General features: G+C 34.1%; 1 protein-coding gene and 1 long non-coding RNA gene across 5 annotated transcripts in view; one reads left to right on the top strand and one right to left on the bottom strand.

Moving 5' to 3' along the window:
- The first annotated feature begins 1,733 nt into the window (after positions 1 to 1,733).
- LOC127860290 (zinc transporter ZIP10-like) overlaps positions 1,734 to 18,929 on the top strand; it is an 80,175-nt gene continuing 62,979 nt past the window's right edge. For all 4 annotated transcript variants that reach the window (XR_008039678.1, XM_052398287.1, XM_052398289.1 and 1 more), the window contains exon 1: positions 1,734 to 1,799. Coding sequence is in view for 3 of the 4 variants with exons in the window: in XM_052398287.1 (XP_052254247.1) it covers positions 1,773 to 1,799 (27 nt within the window). In the remaining variant the exon portion in view is untranslated. The remainder of the gene's footprint in view (positions 1,800 to 18,929) is intronic.
- LOC127860301 (uncharacterized) lies at positions 15,499 to 18,761 on the bottom strand. Its single transcript, XR_008039685.1, has 3 exons — positions 18,680 to 18,761; positions 18,041 to 18,093; positions 15,499 to 15,986 (listed from the first exon to the last, which is right to left on the bottom strand). It is a non-coding gene; the product is annotated as an uncharacterized LOC127860301 (long non-coding RNA).

Genomic DNA, 18,929 nt, shown 5'->3' with positions numbered 1-18,929 from the left:
CAGCAACAAAAAAGTGCAATAGTTGAAATGTAAATATTAAAACGAGTACATACTATCTTACTTATAAAATCATGACAGTTAAAATGTTGATGAATGAAAAGCTTTAATAATAGTTCAGAAGAAGTGGTACCAGAAAATATCTATGAATAGCAGAGGATCTAGCTCTTGGGCAGACTGTGTCAATTAGACCTGTTTTTGCGACTTTGTACATGTACTTTTTTTGGAAGTGTCTTTGAATAAAAATAGAATATTCAAATATAAATTTTGGATTCGAATATTCGGCCGATTTTCGAATATTCGAATATTCGGTCTCATCCCTAAAACTTTATATATAACTGCTAGACACATGTTATAAAAAGTGATGTAGAAATAAAATTATCTTTGGTGTCAAAAATTATCGCTCCTCCCATAAAATATGCCTACCTTCCGACCCATTTCTGGCAACTCTGGGCAGGCAATTGCAAACAAGTAAGTTTATTAATTAAGAGACTTACCGGTAAACCAAATGTTGACTCGCACTGCATTGCAAATTTATTCACAAACAAGTGGCAGTTATTCTGACATTTCTGACCCATTTTGTCCATATTTATTTGTTCATAACAAGACATATACAGTCATTCAGAGCTCGTTTCTTCCTCAAGGCCATTATTGCCACCTATTTAGATAATGAATGAAACCTATTAAGGAAGTAACTTGATGTGCAATTAAAATCTTTTTTTTTATGTCTGTTACATTCCTATTTTAACTTTTATTTGAAGAAAGCTTTATAGTTGAATACTGTGAAACCAGTATTAACCCTTTGCATGCTGAGAAATTGGTCGTCTGCTAAAATGTTGTCTGCTGAATTTCTAAAATTAGCATTTTCTTCTACATTTTTTCAAAGAATGCTATAAAAATGGCAAACAGTTTGGATCCTGATGAGACGCCACATTCTGTTTGCATAGGCCATTCAAATTTGGTTCCAGCACTGAAAGACTTAAGTAATTTTACTATGCAGTACACAACTTTGGGGGGAGATCTTGCGTAACATAAGGCAAAGAGTATCATAACAATGGGCGTAGGTCAGTTTGAATCAACATCAGATTATTCAAATTCGAAATATCACAAACCATGTACACATACCGAGCAACCAAAATTCAGGAGGTCATTAAGTTCACATGATATTGATATTTTTTTCTCGATTTCTCTTAACTCTTGTTTTAGTAAAGTAAGAGTAATTATATGACAGATGCACAACACTCTGTAGTTATAGCTATGTTAAGATTTATTAATTAGCGCATCCTGTAGTTATAGCTATGTTAAGATTTATTAATTAGCATGCGCTTTGAAATTAAATCTGTTTAACATTCTTTTCTCACTGGCAATGTGAAATATTTTAGTCAGCCCTCATGTGTCATGCAGTTTCAATGAAAACTCACAAAGGAACAAATAAAGTACTAGAGGTCAATCAGTACACATGGTGTTTTATTGCATCATTTTTATTCATTAATTAGAGGCATCCTATAAAAGATCATAACACCGTTTATTGCATATATAAATCTATTAATAAGAATGTACTTCAAATAAATTAATGCGGTTCACATTCATTGGATTTTAAATATTACATTGTAGTTAAGAAGTATTTTAGTCAGCCCTCATGTCTGATATGTGAATGATACGTGATAACAATGTGAATTCACGGAAATAAACGATTTTCAAGTCAGCATTACGATTGGCCACTCGAGGTACGGAAGCACACGATAGTAACGGGAAAGCAAAACGGTCACATTGACATGTGCACACGGCACCATCTTTACAAGGTAAATTAGCTATTCTATTTACTCTTAGGTAACGGTGCAGATATTCTAACTTGTTCGTTATGCCATATTGAGTACTAATGTTAGGTATTTTTACCATTTTTTTTGACTAACAGGGTTATTTTAATAGGCCCAATCTTAGTGTCAACAAAATGGCGGCGCCACAATGTGCAACGATTTTGCTACATTGGGGTTAGCAATCGGGACACCTCGGACAATTCCGCCATATCGGCGATCGTCTCTCGGGTGTATTTGGTGGAAGGATATGTCTAACGCCTCTAGGCGGAAGATATTACACCGAAAATATAGTTCGGGTTACAAACCATTAAATTTGCACTAAATTAACTGATAATATAGATATAGAAGGACCAATATCTCTGAGGAGTAATATAATGGAATATTTGTTTCTGTTATTGTTAAACATTAGTTGTCATTACACACAAAATATTCAAATGTTAATTAAATGTTTAGAAAGCTTATTAGTTGTTTCTTGAAGTGTAAACAACACCATTATTCAAACTTAAAGAACCAGTATTTCTTAAATTGCATTAATTATCGGTACAACATTGCGGATGTTCTGAAGGGCGACAAACTTTGAGATTTAATCCATATGTTTAGGTTCTATACCATAAACAATCGTACAACACTGTACAGTGGTACAGGGAAAACTCTTCGGTGTAATATAAGAAATAGTAAAATCCACTTAGATCCCCCCCCCAAAAAAAAACAACATTATAGTGACAAGTAAGGCAGTCACAAACTGTATACAGACAAAAGCCATATGGCTCTCAGTGGGGTTTACTATTACCAGTATTGAGACACCTAAAGGGTTTCGCAGGATGGAATAAGTGGAGAGCTTGATTGAATTTGAAAAACAATTCTTTCTGTGCATTTGATGATGGCAACCATACAGTATGGCAGATATTTTTTATATTTTAGCCTAAGCAACTTAATTCCAAATGCTGTTATTCTGGCCAGGCCGATATTCTTTAGCTGGGCAACCAAAACACTAAATATGGTCAACTGTGCAGGCAACAATTGTAACTAGAAGTGGCGCGGCAGAGGCCAACGCGTATCCCCATGCCGCATGTTTGACCCAGTAAGCATTTTAATGAACCTCGTGGTGAATAAAATGGATCAGCCCTGTTTTAGCCTTAAGTGTAAATTGGTTATTCCAATACTGTGGAGACACCAATAACACCTATAAAAAAATTAAGAATACAGTTTTTTATGCCCCCAGTAGGGTGGCATATAGTTTTTGAACTATCCGTCAGCCTGTCTGTCTGTCCTTCCGTCTGAAAACTTTAACATTGCCCTAACTTTTGCAATATTGAAAATAGCAACTTGATATTTGGCATGCATGTGCATCTCAAGTAGCTGCACATTTTGAGTGGTGAAACGTCAAGGTCATCCTTAAAGGTCAAATATATGGCTTTAAAGCGGCGCAATATGGGGTATTGTGTTTCTGACAAACACATCTCTTGTTTTTAATTGAAAAACCAAAGACATTGTTGGAATTTGACTAATTTAAGGCATCCTGTATACATTTTAAAACTCAATTTTCCACAATATGAAACAACTTTTATAAAAGGCACCAATAAAAGCTCCTCCATCCCCTATGCACGCTAAACCAAGAATCATTTTTTTATAAGATTATCCTTCAAAATGGGCAAAAGTCCGGGGCAATACTGTCAAAATGCCCTTTAACAACTCTTGTGACATGCAGCTGTAGTCTATTTTCTCTGTATTTTTTTTACAGCGAAACACATAATGGCATCATCATAGATGTATAGCTCAGAATTCATTTTATACTATATAAATATGTTATGTGGTCTTATTTATACAAAATAACCTGGATATTTATGAAAAAACACCTTCTCCCTGTAAAGAGAGATGGCATTTGTTCGCCATAAACATTGATATATTCAGTAAATTGTAAGCAACAAACATGAAAATTCAGTCCCCCAGTCATCAAGTTTTTAAAGAGTTCAACTTTGCTTAAGTAATAATGCATCAATGTTGATTCTAACAAAAAAAGGGTAGTCATTTATGCCTAAACTGTTCTGCTTTCCAGAAGCAAGGACGTCAAACACAAACTTTAAACCATTTATAGTCTTAATTATTAAACAAGAGGGCCATGATGGCCCTGTATCGCTTCACTGCTGAAAAAAAGACTGAAACAAATATTCTCGGCATGTGCAAATACTTAAATATAGGCATTATTTAAGCACATGTACACTTTTGTGACCCCCTGGGCTGGGTCACATTTAACCCCAGGGGCATAATTTGAGCAAACTTTGTAGAGGACTACTATATCTCACTACATACAAAATGTGGTAGCCCTAGGTCCTAGAGCTAAGGACGAGAATATTTTTAAAGTTTTCACAAAATAAGCAAGATATAAGCGTATATAATGTTCAATTTTGTGACCCGGTCAAATTTGACCCAAAGGGCATTATTTGAACAAACTTGGTAGAGGACTAAAAGATGCTACTGCATACCAAATTTGGTAGCCATAGTCCGAATGGTTTTCGACAAGAAGATTTTTAAAGATATCACAAAGTAGGTGCTTTATAAGCGTTAATTCAATTTTGTGACCCCTCGGGGCAGGGTCCAAGTTGACCCCAGAGGCATTATTTGAACAAATTTGGTAGAGGTTTATTTTAGATGTCACTACATACCAAATTTGGTAGCCCTAAGCCCAATGGTTATGGACAAGAATTGTTTTTAAGTTTTCACAAAATAGGCCTTATATAAGCATATGTTCAATTTTGTGACCCCCGGAGCAGAGTCAAATTTGACCCCAGGGGCATAATTTGAACAAATTTGGTAGAGGACTATTAGATGTCCCTACATACAAAATTTGATAGCCCTAGGCTCAATTGTTATGGACAATAAGATTTTGAAAGTTTTCACAAAATAGGCCTTATATAAGCAAATTTTCAATTTTGTGACCCCTGGGGCAGTGTCAAATTTGATCACAGGGGCATAATTTGAACAAATTTGAAAGAGGTTCACCCCAGGAACATTCCTGAAAAATTTCATCAGAATTGGACCAGTAGTTTAGGAGAAGATGTTTAAAGGAAAAGTTAACGCGCGGACGGACGCACACGCGACGAACACAGGACCATGACATAAGCCCCGCTTGTCTTTGACCAGTGGAGCCTAAAAGATATTCGGCGTTTATACTGATTTTGTAATATAGTACGAAAAATAACAATTTTATTTGATTCTGTAGTAGAAACAAAGAAGACCCCTTTTCTTTTCAAAGTAAAAGTTTTATAATAATTTTTATTTTATTTTTTTTTTACATTTTTTTTTATTCAATATAGAACATACAATGTATACATGTATATGATCATACAACAAAGTGATTGTACAAAGCAATAAAGTTCAGACATGTTATACAAGATATGCTAATATATATACTTTTTTTGGTTTCCTTAAGATTTAGAAAAAAACAAAAACAAAAATCTGGGTTAATATGTTTTTTCTTTGGTTGTTTGTGATAGGTGTTGTTTTTTTTTAAAGAGAAAAGAAAAGAACAACAGAAGAACAGTTATGAAAAATGATGAGTTGTATAAAGTGGGAAGAAAGCATAATGGACTTGTGTGTTTTGTTGTATGTTCACAATGATCTTATAAGATTGAAAAAAAATATACACAAATATTTTAGAAAGATAAACTAACATTAGAGTAAAATGTATATAAGTGGACAAACATGATGAGAATTTTATCAGATTCCATTTTTGTTCAAAGATTTGTAATGTGTCATTACTGAGGGCTATTTCTTTCTCAATCTGGATTTTTAGTTTAAGACTATGGACAAAACAATTAAAATTTGGTACTTGTTTTTTTGTACTTCATGTTAAAGATAAAAGATGTTTAAAGGAAAAGTTAACACGCAGACGGACGCACGCACACACAGCGAACACAGAACCATGACATAAGCCCTGCTGGTCTTTGGCCAGTGGAGCTAAAAAGATATTCGGCGTATATCCTGATTTGTAATATAGTACAAAAAAATAACGTTTTTATTTGATTCTGTAGTAGAAACAAAGAAGAACCCTTTTCTTTTCAAAGTAAAAGTTTTATAATTATGATAAATTGCCAGGACATAATTATGGGCCTTTGTTTTTGACATCTGATATCTTGTGAACCAAAGAATGGTGCTCTAATACGAATGATACATAACATGAAGTAAAACAAAACAAAATTACTGCGTAAGTGTGTGTGAGATAGAGAAAATTATCAAAAAACAATGAAAATTTTATTTGCATATTAAATACAACACACTTTGACAACAAAAAGTATTGTTTGTATAATCAATATGAACATAATCTAAGTTGCTGCTAATATGGGATCCCCACCAGGATTTGAACCTGGATTTCCTCTCCATATAGAAAGGTGTGTTTGCTTACACTATAAGGATGTTCCAATTAACAGCAATAATATTGGTTACAATTATTTCTGTCAACTATATTAATTGTTTAATTAAGTCTTGACACAAAATGTGTAAATAAACATTTTAAGCTTTTTAAAAACAATTTATTCTCCATCAATTTTTTAAGGCAACTGTCACATTGATAATGACATGTATCATAAGGGCACGCCTTTAAAGCTACTCTGGATCAGGAACTCATGTTTTTCCACAAGCACTGAACCTGAAATTAGAAAAAGATTATTTAAAACCACTTTTTTTGTTATAGAAACAATTAAATGCCTTTTTTATTTCAATAGATTATTGATCCCCATAAAAATCTGGACACATAACCCAACAACTTGTTGAAAATGTGTTTGCTTATTTACATCTGTGAGTACATGTGTTGGTACATGTGACAGTGAGGCGGTAAGAAACTGCAACAACTAAATCGAAACAAATATTCAAATAACTACAATGGTATGTTTCTTATGCTAGCAATTAAGTAGCAAATAATGAGAATAACAAAATATGACATTTTGGGCTGCACTAACTATTAAGATCCATATAATGTTCAATGAACTTTATTTACAAACAGGGCCGAGTTGCAACATTTTACAAGATAAAACGTTTGATTACTTGTACGGTAAGAAATAACACTTTTTATACGCCCGTCTATGACGGGACGTATTATGGTATACCCCGCGTCCGTCTGTCCGTCCGTCTGTCCGTCCGTCTGTCCGTCCGTCTGTCCGTCCGTCTGTCCGTCCGTCCGTCCGTCCGTCTGTTAATGTCGTACGCTACGTCAAATATCCTTTGACAGATTTTCTTCAAATTTTAACACAATCTTAATATTGATAAACCCTGATCCCCTTTCGTTTTTGACGGAATTCTGAATTGTCGTTCCAGAGTTATGGGACTTTGTTCGTCAAAATTTCGTGATTTCATTGAATGTCCTACTGTAGCTCAAATATCCTTCGATGGATTTTTTTCAAATTTCAACACAATCTTAATATTGATAAACCCTGATCCCCTTTCGTTTTTGACGGAATTCTGAATTGTCGTTCCAGAGTTATGGGACTTTGTTCGTCAAAATTTCGTGATTTCATTGAATGTCCTACCGTAGCTCAAATATCCTTCGATGGATTTTTTTCAAATTTTAACACAATCTTAATATTCATAAACCCTGATCCCCTTTCATTTTTGACGGAATTCTGAATTGTCGTTCCAGAGTTATGCGACTTTGTTCGTCAAAATTTCGTGATTTCATTAAATAAACTGAAGTAAAAAAATGATTCAAAGGGTTATTTATTACCTTACTACTTCATTGGCGAACGACTTTTTATACGCCCGTCTATGACGGGACGTATTATGGTATACCCCGCGTCCGTCTGTCCGTCCGTCTGTCCGTCCGTCTGTCCGTCCGTCTGTCCGTCCGTCTGTCCGTCCGTCCGTCCGTCCGTCTGTTAATGTCGTACGCTACGTCAAATATCCTTTGACAGATTTTCTTCAAATTTTAACACAATCTTAATATTGATAAACCCTGATCCCCTTTCGTTTTTGACGGAATTCTGAATTGTCGTTCCAGAGTTATGGGACTTTGTTCGTCAAAATTTCGTGATTTCATTGAATGTCCTACTGTAGCTCAAATATCCTTCGATGGATTTTTTTCAAATTTCAACACAATCTTAATATTGATAAACCCTGATCCCCTTTCGTTTTTGACGGAATTCTGAATTGTCGTTCCAGAGTTATGGGACTTTGTTCGTCAAAATTTCGTGATTTCATTGAATGTCCTACCGTAGCTCAAATATCCTTCGATGGATTTTTTTCAAATTTTAACACAATCTTAATATTCATAAACCCTGATCCCCTTTCATTTTTGACGGAATTCTGAATTGTCGTTCCAGAGTTATGCGACTTTGTTCGTCAAAATTTCGTGATTTCATTAAATAAACTGAAGTAAAAAAATGATTCAAAGGGTTATTTATTACCTTACTACTTCATTGGCGAACGACGGGCGTATCATGCGCTCATGGCGCAGCAGTTTATTAATTGATGTAACATGCATCAAAATAATCCCAAATAGTTTAAACAAAAAACACAGAAATATTAATTGACTAGATAGTATATTGACATGAACAGACAGTAAAATAGAGTTTTGGAATGGTCATGTTCATCAGATCATGTACAAAATTGGGACAATCATAGCTCTACACAGTTTCCAACTAGTATTTTAAATGTAAAAGAAACAGATAAAGAAAAAAAGATGTACATCGAACATATGCTTGGAAAGTTCTGGGATTCATTCATCAAAATTTCTTCAAGAAAGTATAATGTACTGATAAGTTTAGCTTAATAAAAAAAACACTTCACAATATATATATAATATTACAGATATTCACATATAAACATTGTTACTGAACTCAACAGAAAACACTTTAAAAGTTTCAATGACTTAACATATCGTTGTTGAAAAAAATGGGCCCTTGCTGCACTGGTATCAACACAATTATATAACGCGATAATTTGCTCATAAAATGTCCATAATCAAGAATAAGGTAAATTTTGTGGGCAGTCAATCGTTTGGCATATGGGTGTTTGAACTAAATTGCATCCGATAAACAAAATGGCAGCAAAAGCTATTGATGTAATGTACATTTAAAAACCCGCAGAACTAGATATAATAAGCGCTTGGTGAAATTTACAATTAATTATGCTCACCATCTTGAAATAAAAAGTTCTTCAGCAAGCGTTGATTCTTTCTTGGGTCTGATGCGCAATACACAACTGATTGATTATTATGCCACTTGAAGTGATTAATAGTAATAACACATTAAATTAATATATCAGTGAACTAAATCTTGCAATAGACTAACACTAGTGTAAATTATTACATTTTTTGACTTGATACATTGACATGTTTAACTATGCTGTTTACAAATTTAGATACCAGTAAGAGTGGGTCTTACTAAACACTGCAAAGACACACACAGTCTAGCAAAGGCTACAAAGACAAGTAAAGTCAGATCAAAACACAAATAAGTTAACCAGTGTATCCTTTATTTAATAAATTTAAGACTATTAGGGGAATATAATTCCAGGCAAGGTATAACGAAGGCAATCCAAGAGTTACAGTGGGTTTATTGGACCTTGCAGCATGTGTTTGACTTTGTGTACCTTTGCTACACTTTGAGTGTGTGTTTTTGTAGTGTTTAGTGTGAGCGTTACGGCATGTAAACAATAGCTTCTTTTAATTTTAGAGACATGTGATTAATGCTATAATGCTTCTTAAACTAAGGAAAAACGTTTCGGTGTAATGTTTAGATAATGTTTTTAATTATGTTTTTAATTTATTGTAATTAACATGTACATGTTCTTTAAAATATATTCATATTTCTGTTTAAATGATATGCATCCATTGTTTACAGTGATTTTTGTATCATTAGCTAATGTACAATTCGGATGTAATCATTTGGGACCTACTGGCGGGAATTTTTATATGAATTTGACTGGTCATGATTAAAGGTAAACTACGGTCAAAAGTGACGTTAAACAGCTATGCTGAAAAAAAAAAGGAAGTCTTCCTTAACTGGGCTCAATCCACTGACCCTTGGAGTAAAAGTCAAGCGCTTAAACCAATGGGCTATCAGTGCTTCCATAGTCAGTGGTTTATTTTATACTTTATACATGTATAAGCACTCCTTGAAATATCACACAATCAAACTTAACAATAAAAAAAGAACTCTCCCAAATTATTTGTGTCATTAAATGCAATATTGATAAATGTAAACATTCGATCTAAAAAGCTCCAATAAAACACAAGAATAAAATTTAATAAAATAAAAAAGTATACAATGAGTGATGTATTTTAAACTTGATGTAAGCAATCCTTGTAGTGTCACAAATTATAACGAAAACAGTCAATTTAAAGGTGCCAGTTGAAAATCAAGGATAGCTGAAATTATTCGCGTTCAGAATAAATCTGAGCCAAGAGTCTGCCAAAATAGAAATTATCAAAAGACTATTGCTGCAATTTATATTGACTACATGAAGTCATCATTGATAATTAATACTGTAGGAGTAGTCAATGTCAATACTGGAAACTTTCCATTTAAACAAGTGTAATTATGTTGTGGGAATAAACAGATCTACACTTAATATTATTAAAGGAATGTAATCTTGAAACAGACGAGCTACAAACAACACATTTAAATGTTTCTTCTTTACGCCAGGTTTGAAACCGTCGGGCCGCCATCTTGTTTTCAAAAGTAGTTCCAAATCCAATATGACGGCCGCCTACGTACATCAGAGAGACGGTGTGGTGTAGCCCACTGTCCGATGCGTTCAGATTGTGGGGTTAGGTTTGGACCGCAGTCTGCATATCAGTAAAATGTGAAAACCACATATGTTGTCATGTTTCAGAAATAAGCATAACGGTAACATTGTTATATGAAGATCCCCATTATAAATGGATGCCGTCTTAACTCTTTTTTTAAGTTCTTATTTTATTAATAGTTGTTCTACCGGGTTTTGGCGTGAAACATATTTACTTCAACGATATCAATAAACTTGAAAGAGGGTTGTTTCTAAAGTTGTATACGCATTTGGATGTCACATGTTTTATATTTTTAAATAATTATCACATTTTCCTTTAATATTGTCTTTGAGTACAGATCGCTTTATTATCTCCCTTTGGTTGCTGATGCAATACTTATTTTGTACATGAATCATTATCGTCTTTTGATGCAATATTTTTTTACCTTGTATTATAGTAAATTATACTAAATAAGTAACTCAGATGTAAAACGGACAAAATTATTTGTATAGGGTAATTGCTGAATTAAAACATACTGAAATAAAATCACAGATATCAAACCAAAGGCAAAGACAATAATATTTATGGACTTGCCACGCCCATACTGAATTTTTCTTACAAAGATTCTAATAATTGAGTATTTGGGGTGTTGGTTTGTAACCAAAGTCATTATAATCCACCGTCTGCGTGCAGAGATTTGACTGGAACCACATGAAGATAGCAGAGCCACATGGTACAATAATTTTACCATAATGTTACAATTGTTATTTTTACTTTTTAGCTGGACTATTATATATGAAATATATATAGTGGAGCTATCCTACTCACCCTGGCTTCGGTGTTCCCGTGTCCGTTTGTGTGCAAATGTTAAAGATTGCGTATTACCCCAAATATTTTCAATGTCCTTTGACATATTGCTTTCATATTGTGCATACTTGTTTTCCAACATGACCCCAACCTATAAACAAGAGCAGACAACTGTATCAAACATTTTGACAGAATTATGGCCCCTTTTATACTTAGAATATGCATATTATTGATAAATCTAAGTTAAAGTTTGACAAAACAACACTTACCTTACATGCCACAACGCAATACACCCAAACCACACCCCACGCCCCCCCAGAACCCCCCCCCCCCAACCACCTCCCCCCCCAGAATTTTTTTGTTTCTTAAATTTGAGAGATCATCTATTAAATGGTCACCCACCCACATTATACCCCCCTCTCCCCCCAACCCCAACCCCCCAATTTTTTTCTTTTTTTTTCTTATTTTTGAAAGATCATCTATTAAATGATCATACACCCACATTATACCCCCCCCCCTCTCCATGATGGCTTACGTTATACTGTCAAGCATTCGAATAGTCGAGCGCAATTGTATGAACACAATACATTAGAATTTAACTTCATTTAAAAGATTGGAATTAAAATTATTATAAATAATTAATTATTAATCATTTCAATTTGTTTAAATGTTGATAAATATAGTCAATAAGAATTAGTGTTGAGATATTATAGTAATAGTGTTGACTACAAAATAGGAATTTTGAGTTTGTGAATATTATTTTTAGGTTGGTACAGTAAATATCTATATTATTATTATAGTAATTATTGTTATCATTAATATAGTTATTATTATTGATATAACAATATGATGTTATTGTAATACTTTTTATTATCAAATTCAATTTGGAAAATTACAATGGGCATGAATTTCTGATAAAGTATAAGAACCATACAACGAAATGTCATGTATATTATGTATTTTGGCGCAATTGTATATCGCATGGTAAAGTACGACGTCATGACGTCATTTCCTGTCATATTTGACGTTATAAAACATTTACTTTATTGGTGTATACGACAGTTATAACTATGTAGTGAATTCGTGTTTGTAAACTTTGATAAAGCCCGTTTGGGCGAAATATTAATAAAAGAGTGTTTTTACTATGAAATATGTATATCTTTATCCCTACTGGATATAAAACTGAGTATTTATTATTTAATGTTTGAAATACCGTCCAACCTTTGCACCCAAGAATCTTCCCCCCCCCCCCACCCCCCCCCCCCCCCCCGATTTTTTTTATCTTTTTTTTTTCGGAAAATAATGTAATAAATGTCCACACCCCCACACTATACACCCCTCTTCACTCCACCCCTCCCTCCTTTGTGATTGAAAATAAGAGTCCTTTCACCTTTAAAAAGAAAATAGATGAGCGGTCTGCACCCGCAAGGCGGTGCTCTTGTAATTAATATAACGATTACATGTATAACAAAATGTCAAAAGGGAAATAAGTTTTGTGTTATGTTAAACAATTATTCTGGAAAAAAACGATGTAAAGAAATAAATGGTTTTCTGTATTTTGTCTTGTTTTGATGATGGAAAAAGAACTAGTTGATTTTTGTTAATTGGCGAATTCTAAACGAAACACAAAAATATTGTATCAAAGGGGGTAATCACGTGTCGGTGATGATCTAAAGGAAGTCAAGATGGCGACGCCCGTGCCGAAACAGGTAATTTTTGCCGTTTAATACTCTTTATTACTTGTATTAAATTATTTAATGCCGCTCACTTTCCAGCCATAGCAGCCAGAAAGTGAATAGCGTTTATTTTGTCGTAATATTCGCTCTATATCTCGACTTTACCCTCCGCAATATTTCTTAGCGGGAGCCTTTTGCCATGTAATTTATGATCTTTGGTGGGTTTCACTTATTGAATTACTCTCCTGCATACAAAAAGATACATATTTATATTTTAAATCCGTATAAGAGTATTCTTTTTAGCTCACCTGATTGCTCAGGTGAGCTTTTGTGACTGGTCTTTGTCCGTCGTCTGTCTGTCCGTTAACATTTGTTCGTAAACACTCTAGAGGCCACATTTCTTGTCCGATCTTCATGAAACTTGGTCGGAAGCTTTGTCCCAATTAAATCTCGATCGAGTTCGAAACTGGGTCGTGTTGGGTCAAAAACTAGGTCACTAGGTCAAAAAAAAAGAAAAAACTTGTAAACACTGCAGAAATCACATTTCATGCCCAATCTTCATGTAACTTTGTCAAAATGTTTGTCTAAATGATATGTTGGTTGAATTCAAAAATGGTTCCCGTCCGTTGAAAAACACGGCCGCCAGGGGGCGGGGCAGTATTCCTTATATGGCTATAGAGAAACCTTGTGAACACTCTAGAAGTCACAATTTATGCCAAATCATCATGAAACTTGTTCAAAACATTGGTTTTATTGATATCTCGGACGAATTCGAAAATGGTATAGATCTGTGAAAAAAAACATAGCCGCCAGTGGGAGGGGCAGATTTCCTTATGTGGCTATAGTAAAACCTTGTTAACACTCTAGAGGCCACATTTATTGTCCAATCTTCATGAAATTTGGTCAGAAGATTGGTCTGTATGATATCTTGGATGAGTTCGAAAATAGTTGCGTTTGTTTGAAAAACATGGCTGTCAAGGGGCGGGGCATTTTTCCTTAAATGGCTATATATGGCTATAGTAAAACCTATATTAGAGGCCACATTTATTGTCCGATCATCATGAAACTTGGTCAGATGATTTGTCCCGATGATATCCTGGATGAGTTCGAAAATGGTTCTGGTTGGTGGAAAAACATTTTTTCTTATATAGCTATAGTTAACCTTGTTAACACTCAAAAAGCCGTATTTATTGTGCGATCATCATGAAACTTTGTCCCAATTATATTTTGGACAAGTTTGAAAATGGTTCCAGTTGTTTGAAAAACATGGCCACCAGTGGGCAGGGCATTTTTCCTTATATTGACTTGTGAATCTTCATGTAACTTTGTCAGTATATTTGTTTAAATGATATCTTGGATGTGTACGAAAATGGTTCTGGTCTGTTGAAAAACTTGGCTGCCAGGGTGTTCACTGGTCATGAAAGTTGGTAAGAACATTTTGTTCTAATGACATCTTGGGCTGCACAGAATAGGTCAGTTCCTTTGAATCTCAGGTGAGCAACTTTGGTCCTTTCAGGCCCTCTTGTTTCATCATTCAGAACAGTGAGTGGTTTATAGGCATAAGTTCTCACAAATGTATACAGTTAGCGCACAGGCTAAATAAGTTCGAGTAGTTGAAAATCTGACAACTGCTAACTCGTTACATTTTACATTCTTATTTATTTTTTTTAATAAGTAATCATATTTACTGAGAGGAGGTCCGCTAGGCATGTTTCCAGTGTGGGAAACTGTTTGCGACATGCTAGCAGGTAGCATAACACTTGGCAGTTGTGCACAATTCGAATCCATGAAACTGTATGTGCGACATGTGTTGCTTCAAGTACACGTCAAAACAATGCCTCCAGGATGACACGGCTAGTGAGTTCGAGGGTCGTACAGCGCCTGCCAATGCAGTAAAGCATCTACACATATCTAAATAGGCAAAGACAACAACAATAAAGCACTAAACATATACATGTATGCCGATACTGTTAAAGCTATGTATACGACTCCTTCTTAATTTATATTGACTGCTTCTTAATTAAGAAGCTCTTATACATTGTTTAATGTTATTGAAAATTGTGAGTATTGCTGAACTCTTATACATTGATTTATGTGATTTAAAGCAGGGATTTAAAGTAAATCTCATTTATATATTAATTTAGGTGATTTGAAACTGTGATTTACTGTTATATTATAAAATTGACAACCAACAATACTCAAATATTGTTTGAGGTCGTGTCGAATGTTTTTAAAACTTCTTGTCAGTATTTAATGGATATTTTTTTCTGATCCATCTTAAATGTATCTGAAATACATATGTACAACCCATGATATAGCTTGTTGTTTTAAATATTTGATAATATGTTGTGAATGAAGAAACTAATTAAAGTAACAAAACACAATGACTTTTTTCTCATTATATAACTTTAATACACAGGCTGATAGCAAGAAGATTTATTGTATATGCATGAATATATATTACTGATTTCAACAAGTTCAGAAAAGTGTAATAGAATGTTCTCATGACCTTTAATTTTAGATTTATTATTCTTGATTCAGTCCAATTATTCTCTTCATTTGACATGCGGTCATCTGTAACACATAGAAGCTGTGTTTTTGAAGGTTCCAACATCGCCTTCGTTTCTGGATAATCTGTCGGTATTTTAAGTATTTGGTGGCATTCTATGGATAAGTCTTCAAATTTGTTACCGCATGCACTACCTGTTACTTTTATTTTGTTGTATATTAATCTTGTATTTCTTTCTTGCTTGGTGATAACAAAGTTCTTTCAGATTTAAATTTCATTTTTGAACGAGATTTGACAGATAAGTGTTCATGATGATATATGATAGTGTGTTTGGCCTCCATCGGAGAACTTTGCCGTAATCGTTCTCCAGGCATCCTCGCAGTGGATGATGAAACCTGCCTTGCTTGATCTTGATGTCGGAACATATACTTTTGAGCATGACCATTCTTCTTTGCCATCGTCTGAAATAATTAAAATGTTGATCTTCAATCAGTTAAACAACTACTCCTTCATCTCGTACAGGGACATGTTGATCGTATGTGTGTAACACAAATACGTTTTGTCGCAATATATGCATACATTTAATCGCATCCTTGTTTTACAACAATACCGTAGGTTTCCACGTATAGCGCGCAATGTTTTACCTCCAAAATTCAAATTAAAAAGCTGGTGCGCGCTATACATTGATACAACGCTATCCTGGCTGCTAAATTGGAAAAAAAATATGTTGTGTAATCATAAATAATCAAAATGGCCACCATGTTTTTGGCAGATGTTATTGAGTAATATCTGCCACGACTTGTTAAGACGCTAATTAACATTTGAGACACTAATTGACACTTGAGAACGTGAAGATATGCAATTGCATTTTGTGTGTCTAAATATTGAACGTTCAACAGTGGTGTACCTCAACATTTGTATCCCTGTCTCCCATGCGACATGCAAATTTACTGGTAATGCCCATGCTTTCCCCGAGGAAAAATCACACGATGTACACTAATTCTTATTTTCTCACGTTTTTCACGAAATGCACATGGACTGTTGATCTTTTGCTAGAAAATTACAAAATTGTCAGAAAAGTATAGTGCTACATGCAACCCATGCTCCTAATCATAATGACGCTTCCTATTTTGAATGCTTAATTAAGCTTTCCAATGCCCCGGATTATTGGAATGTGCAATAGTAAAATGGCGGCCATTTTCGCTCCGATTTGGTGGTTTTATTGTCTTTCAATATTTTTTTCTCCATTTTTGCATTTAAAAAACAGCCTGCGCGCTATATACGGGAGCGCGCTATACGTGGAAACCTATGGTGAGTAATTTTACCGGTCCAGCAACAAGGTGACAGTTATCATTTTAATTTAATATCATAAATTTGCCATCGATACACAATATTAAATTATTCTCTTATTAGTAGCTGATTTTGAAAAATTGTTTGACAACAAAGATTTGTCTGAAAACAATGATTTATGTATGCCAAAATTCATGGAAAAAACGTATAAGGCCAAAGATATTATAAATTATGTCCATGTACTGCTTTAATTTGAATAAACTAACCACAGATCGTTTTGTTGCAATGTATACATGACCAAAAAGCATTTATTGGTAAATTTACAATCGCTCATGGTGACATTCATATATAACATACTTTATTTATGCTCTTCCTTTAAATATGAAGCCACTGCAGTATATACACGCTTGTAAAAATACTGCTCCTTGTAAAATCTATTCGTACCAAGAGCTTTTCCTAAAAGTTTTAAACTTAATAATTACTGTTCCTCATGAATGTATAAGTATTACCTTTTAAATGACATTCTCAAGAACTCAATAAATAGTATCAGTTATTTAGGCCTCATAAATTGGAATATTTTATGTAGGTTTCTGATGATTAATTAAGCAAAATGTTTATAAGGTAACGCTGTGCATCGAATAATGAAATTTATATGAAAATATGATGCATCCATATAATAAATGTATTTGTGTAAAATAAAGCGTGTATTTGTAATGGTGCTTAATAAATTACAGACAAGAATAATTATCCCCCGCCATAGGCGGAGGGATATTGTTTTGGCGTTGTCCGTCCGTCCTTCCGTCCGTCATTCCGGCACTTTTGTGTGCGGAGCCATATCTTGGAAGTGCTTTTGCGGATTTCATTGAAACATGGTATGAGTTAATATATGGATAAGAGGATGATGCACGCCAAATGGCACTGTAAACCATCTGTTAATATCTGAGTTATGGCCCTTTGTATCTTGAAAAAATGCTTTTTTGTGTCCGGAACCATATCTTGGAAGTGCTCTGGCTGATTTCATTGAAACTTGGTATGAGTATATATATGGATAAGAGGATGATGCAGGCCAAATGGCATTGAACACCATTGGATAATAACAGAGTTATGGCCTTTGTATCTTGAAAAAATGCTTTTTTTGTGTGTCCAGAAAACTTTTGTGTCCAGAAGTATATTGGCGGGGATATCAATTCAATGAATTTGCTTGTTGTAACTAATTCATACTTACATCCCATGCAGTTATAATTCTTGTGGAAGCCATTTGATCGGCCACAAGTTTTCCTGTAAAAAGGATAAAAAAAGCTGAAAGGCATGCTTAATTTTGAATTGAATGGGAGCAGCATTCAAAAGTTATGTTTGGTTTTGGTTGATAAAAGCTTCTAGTTTCGTCCTAGTTAACATGTATCTAGTCAAAATACTTCTTTCACGTTTAATTTTACACCAGAAAAGCATTCAACAAGCTAACGTTTTTTGTGGCTGAAATCGGGATCCGTTTGTGATCATCTCAAAAGCAGGACCCATTTAGATCGTAAAACCTTTTAGGTTCTTACTACTTAAAAATGATTTGTACAAATCTATTTTTTACAAAACACAGAAAGAAACATTAACAGAATACTCGTATATGGATTTTAGGTGTGTGTTTGTATGCAGGAGAGTAATTTAATAGTGAAACCCAGCAAAGGTAAAGATCACAAATTATAGGGCAAAAGGCTCCCGCTAAGAAATTTTGCAGAGGGTAAAGTCGAGATATTGAGCAAATATTACTACGAAATACACGCTAATCACTTACTTGCTGATATGGCTGGAAAGTGAGCGGCATCAAATAATTAAATACAAGTAATAAAGGGTATAAAACTGCGAAAAATACCTGTTTCTGCAAGGACGTCGCCATCTTGACTTCCTTTAGATCATCACGTGATTACCCCCTCTGTGTATATACACAGGGCAGCTATTGAAGTAGTGTCTTGACTTGATTTGAAAAACTTTTTACATGTTACAAAAAATAAAATTTGAATATATAAATACTTCATCCCTTAAAGTATGTTTGTGAAAGTTATAAATGAATTTTAAACACGCATTTGGAAAACAAAAATGCTAGGACATAGTAAATTTTTGAA

The sequence above is a fragment of the Dreissena polymorpha genome, chromosome 15 (genome assembly GCF_020536995.1).
Source record: "Dreissena polymorpha isolate Duluth1 chromosome 15, UMN_Dpol_1.0, whole genome shotgun sequence".
NCBI classification, from domain to species: Eukaryota; Metazoa; Mollusca; class Bivalvia; order Myida; family Dreissenidae; genus Dreissena; species Dreissena polymorpha.
Note: the sequence above shows the minus strand (reverse complement) of the source record. Positions and strands in the feature narration are given on the sequence as shown.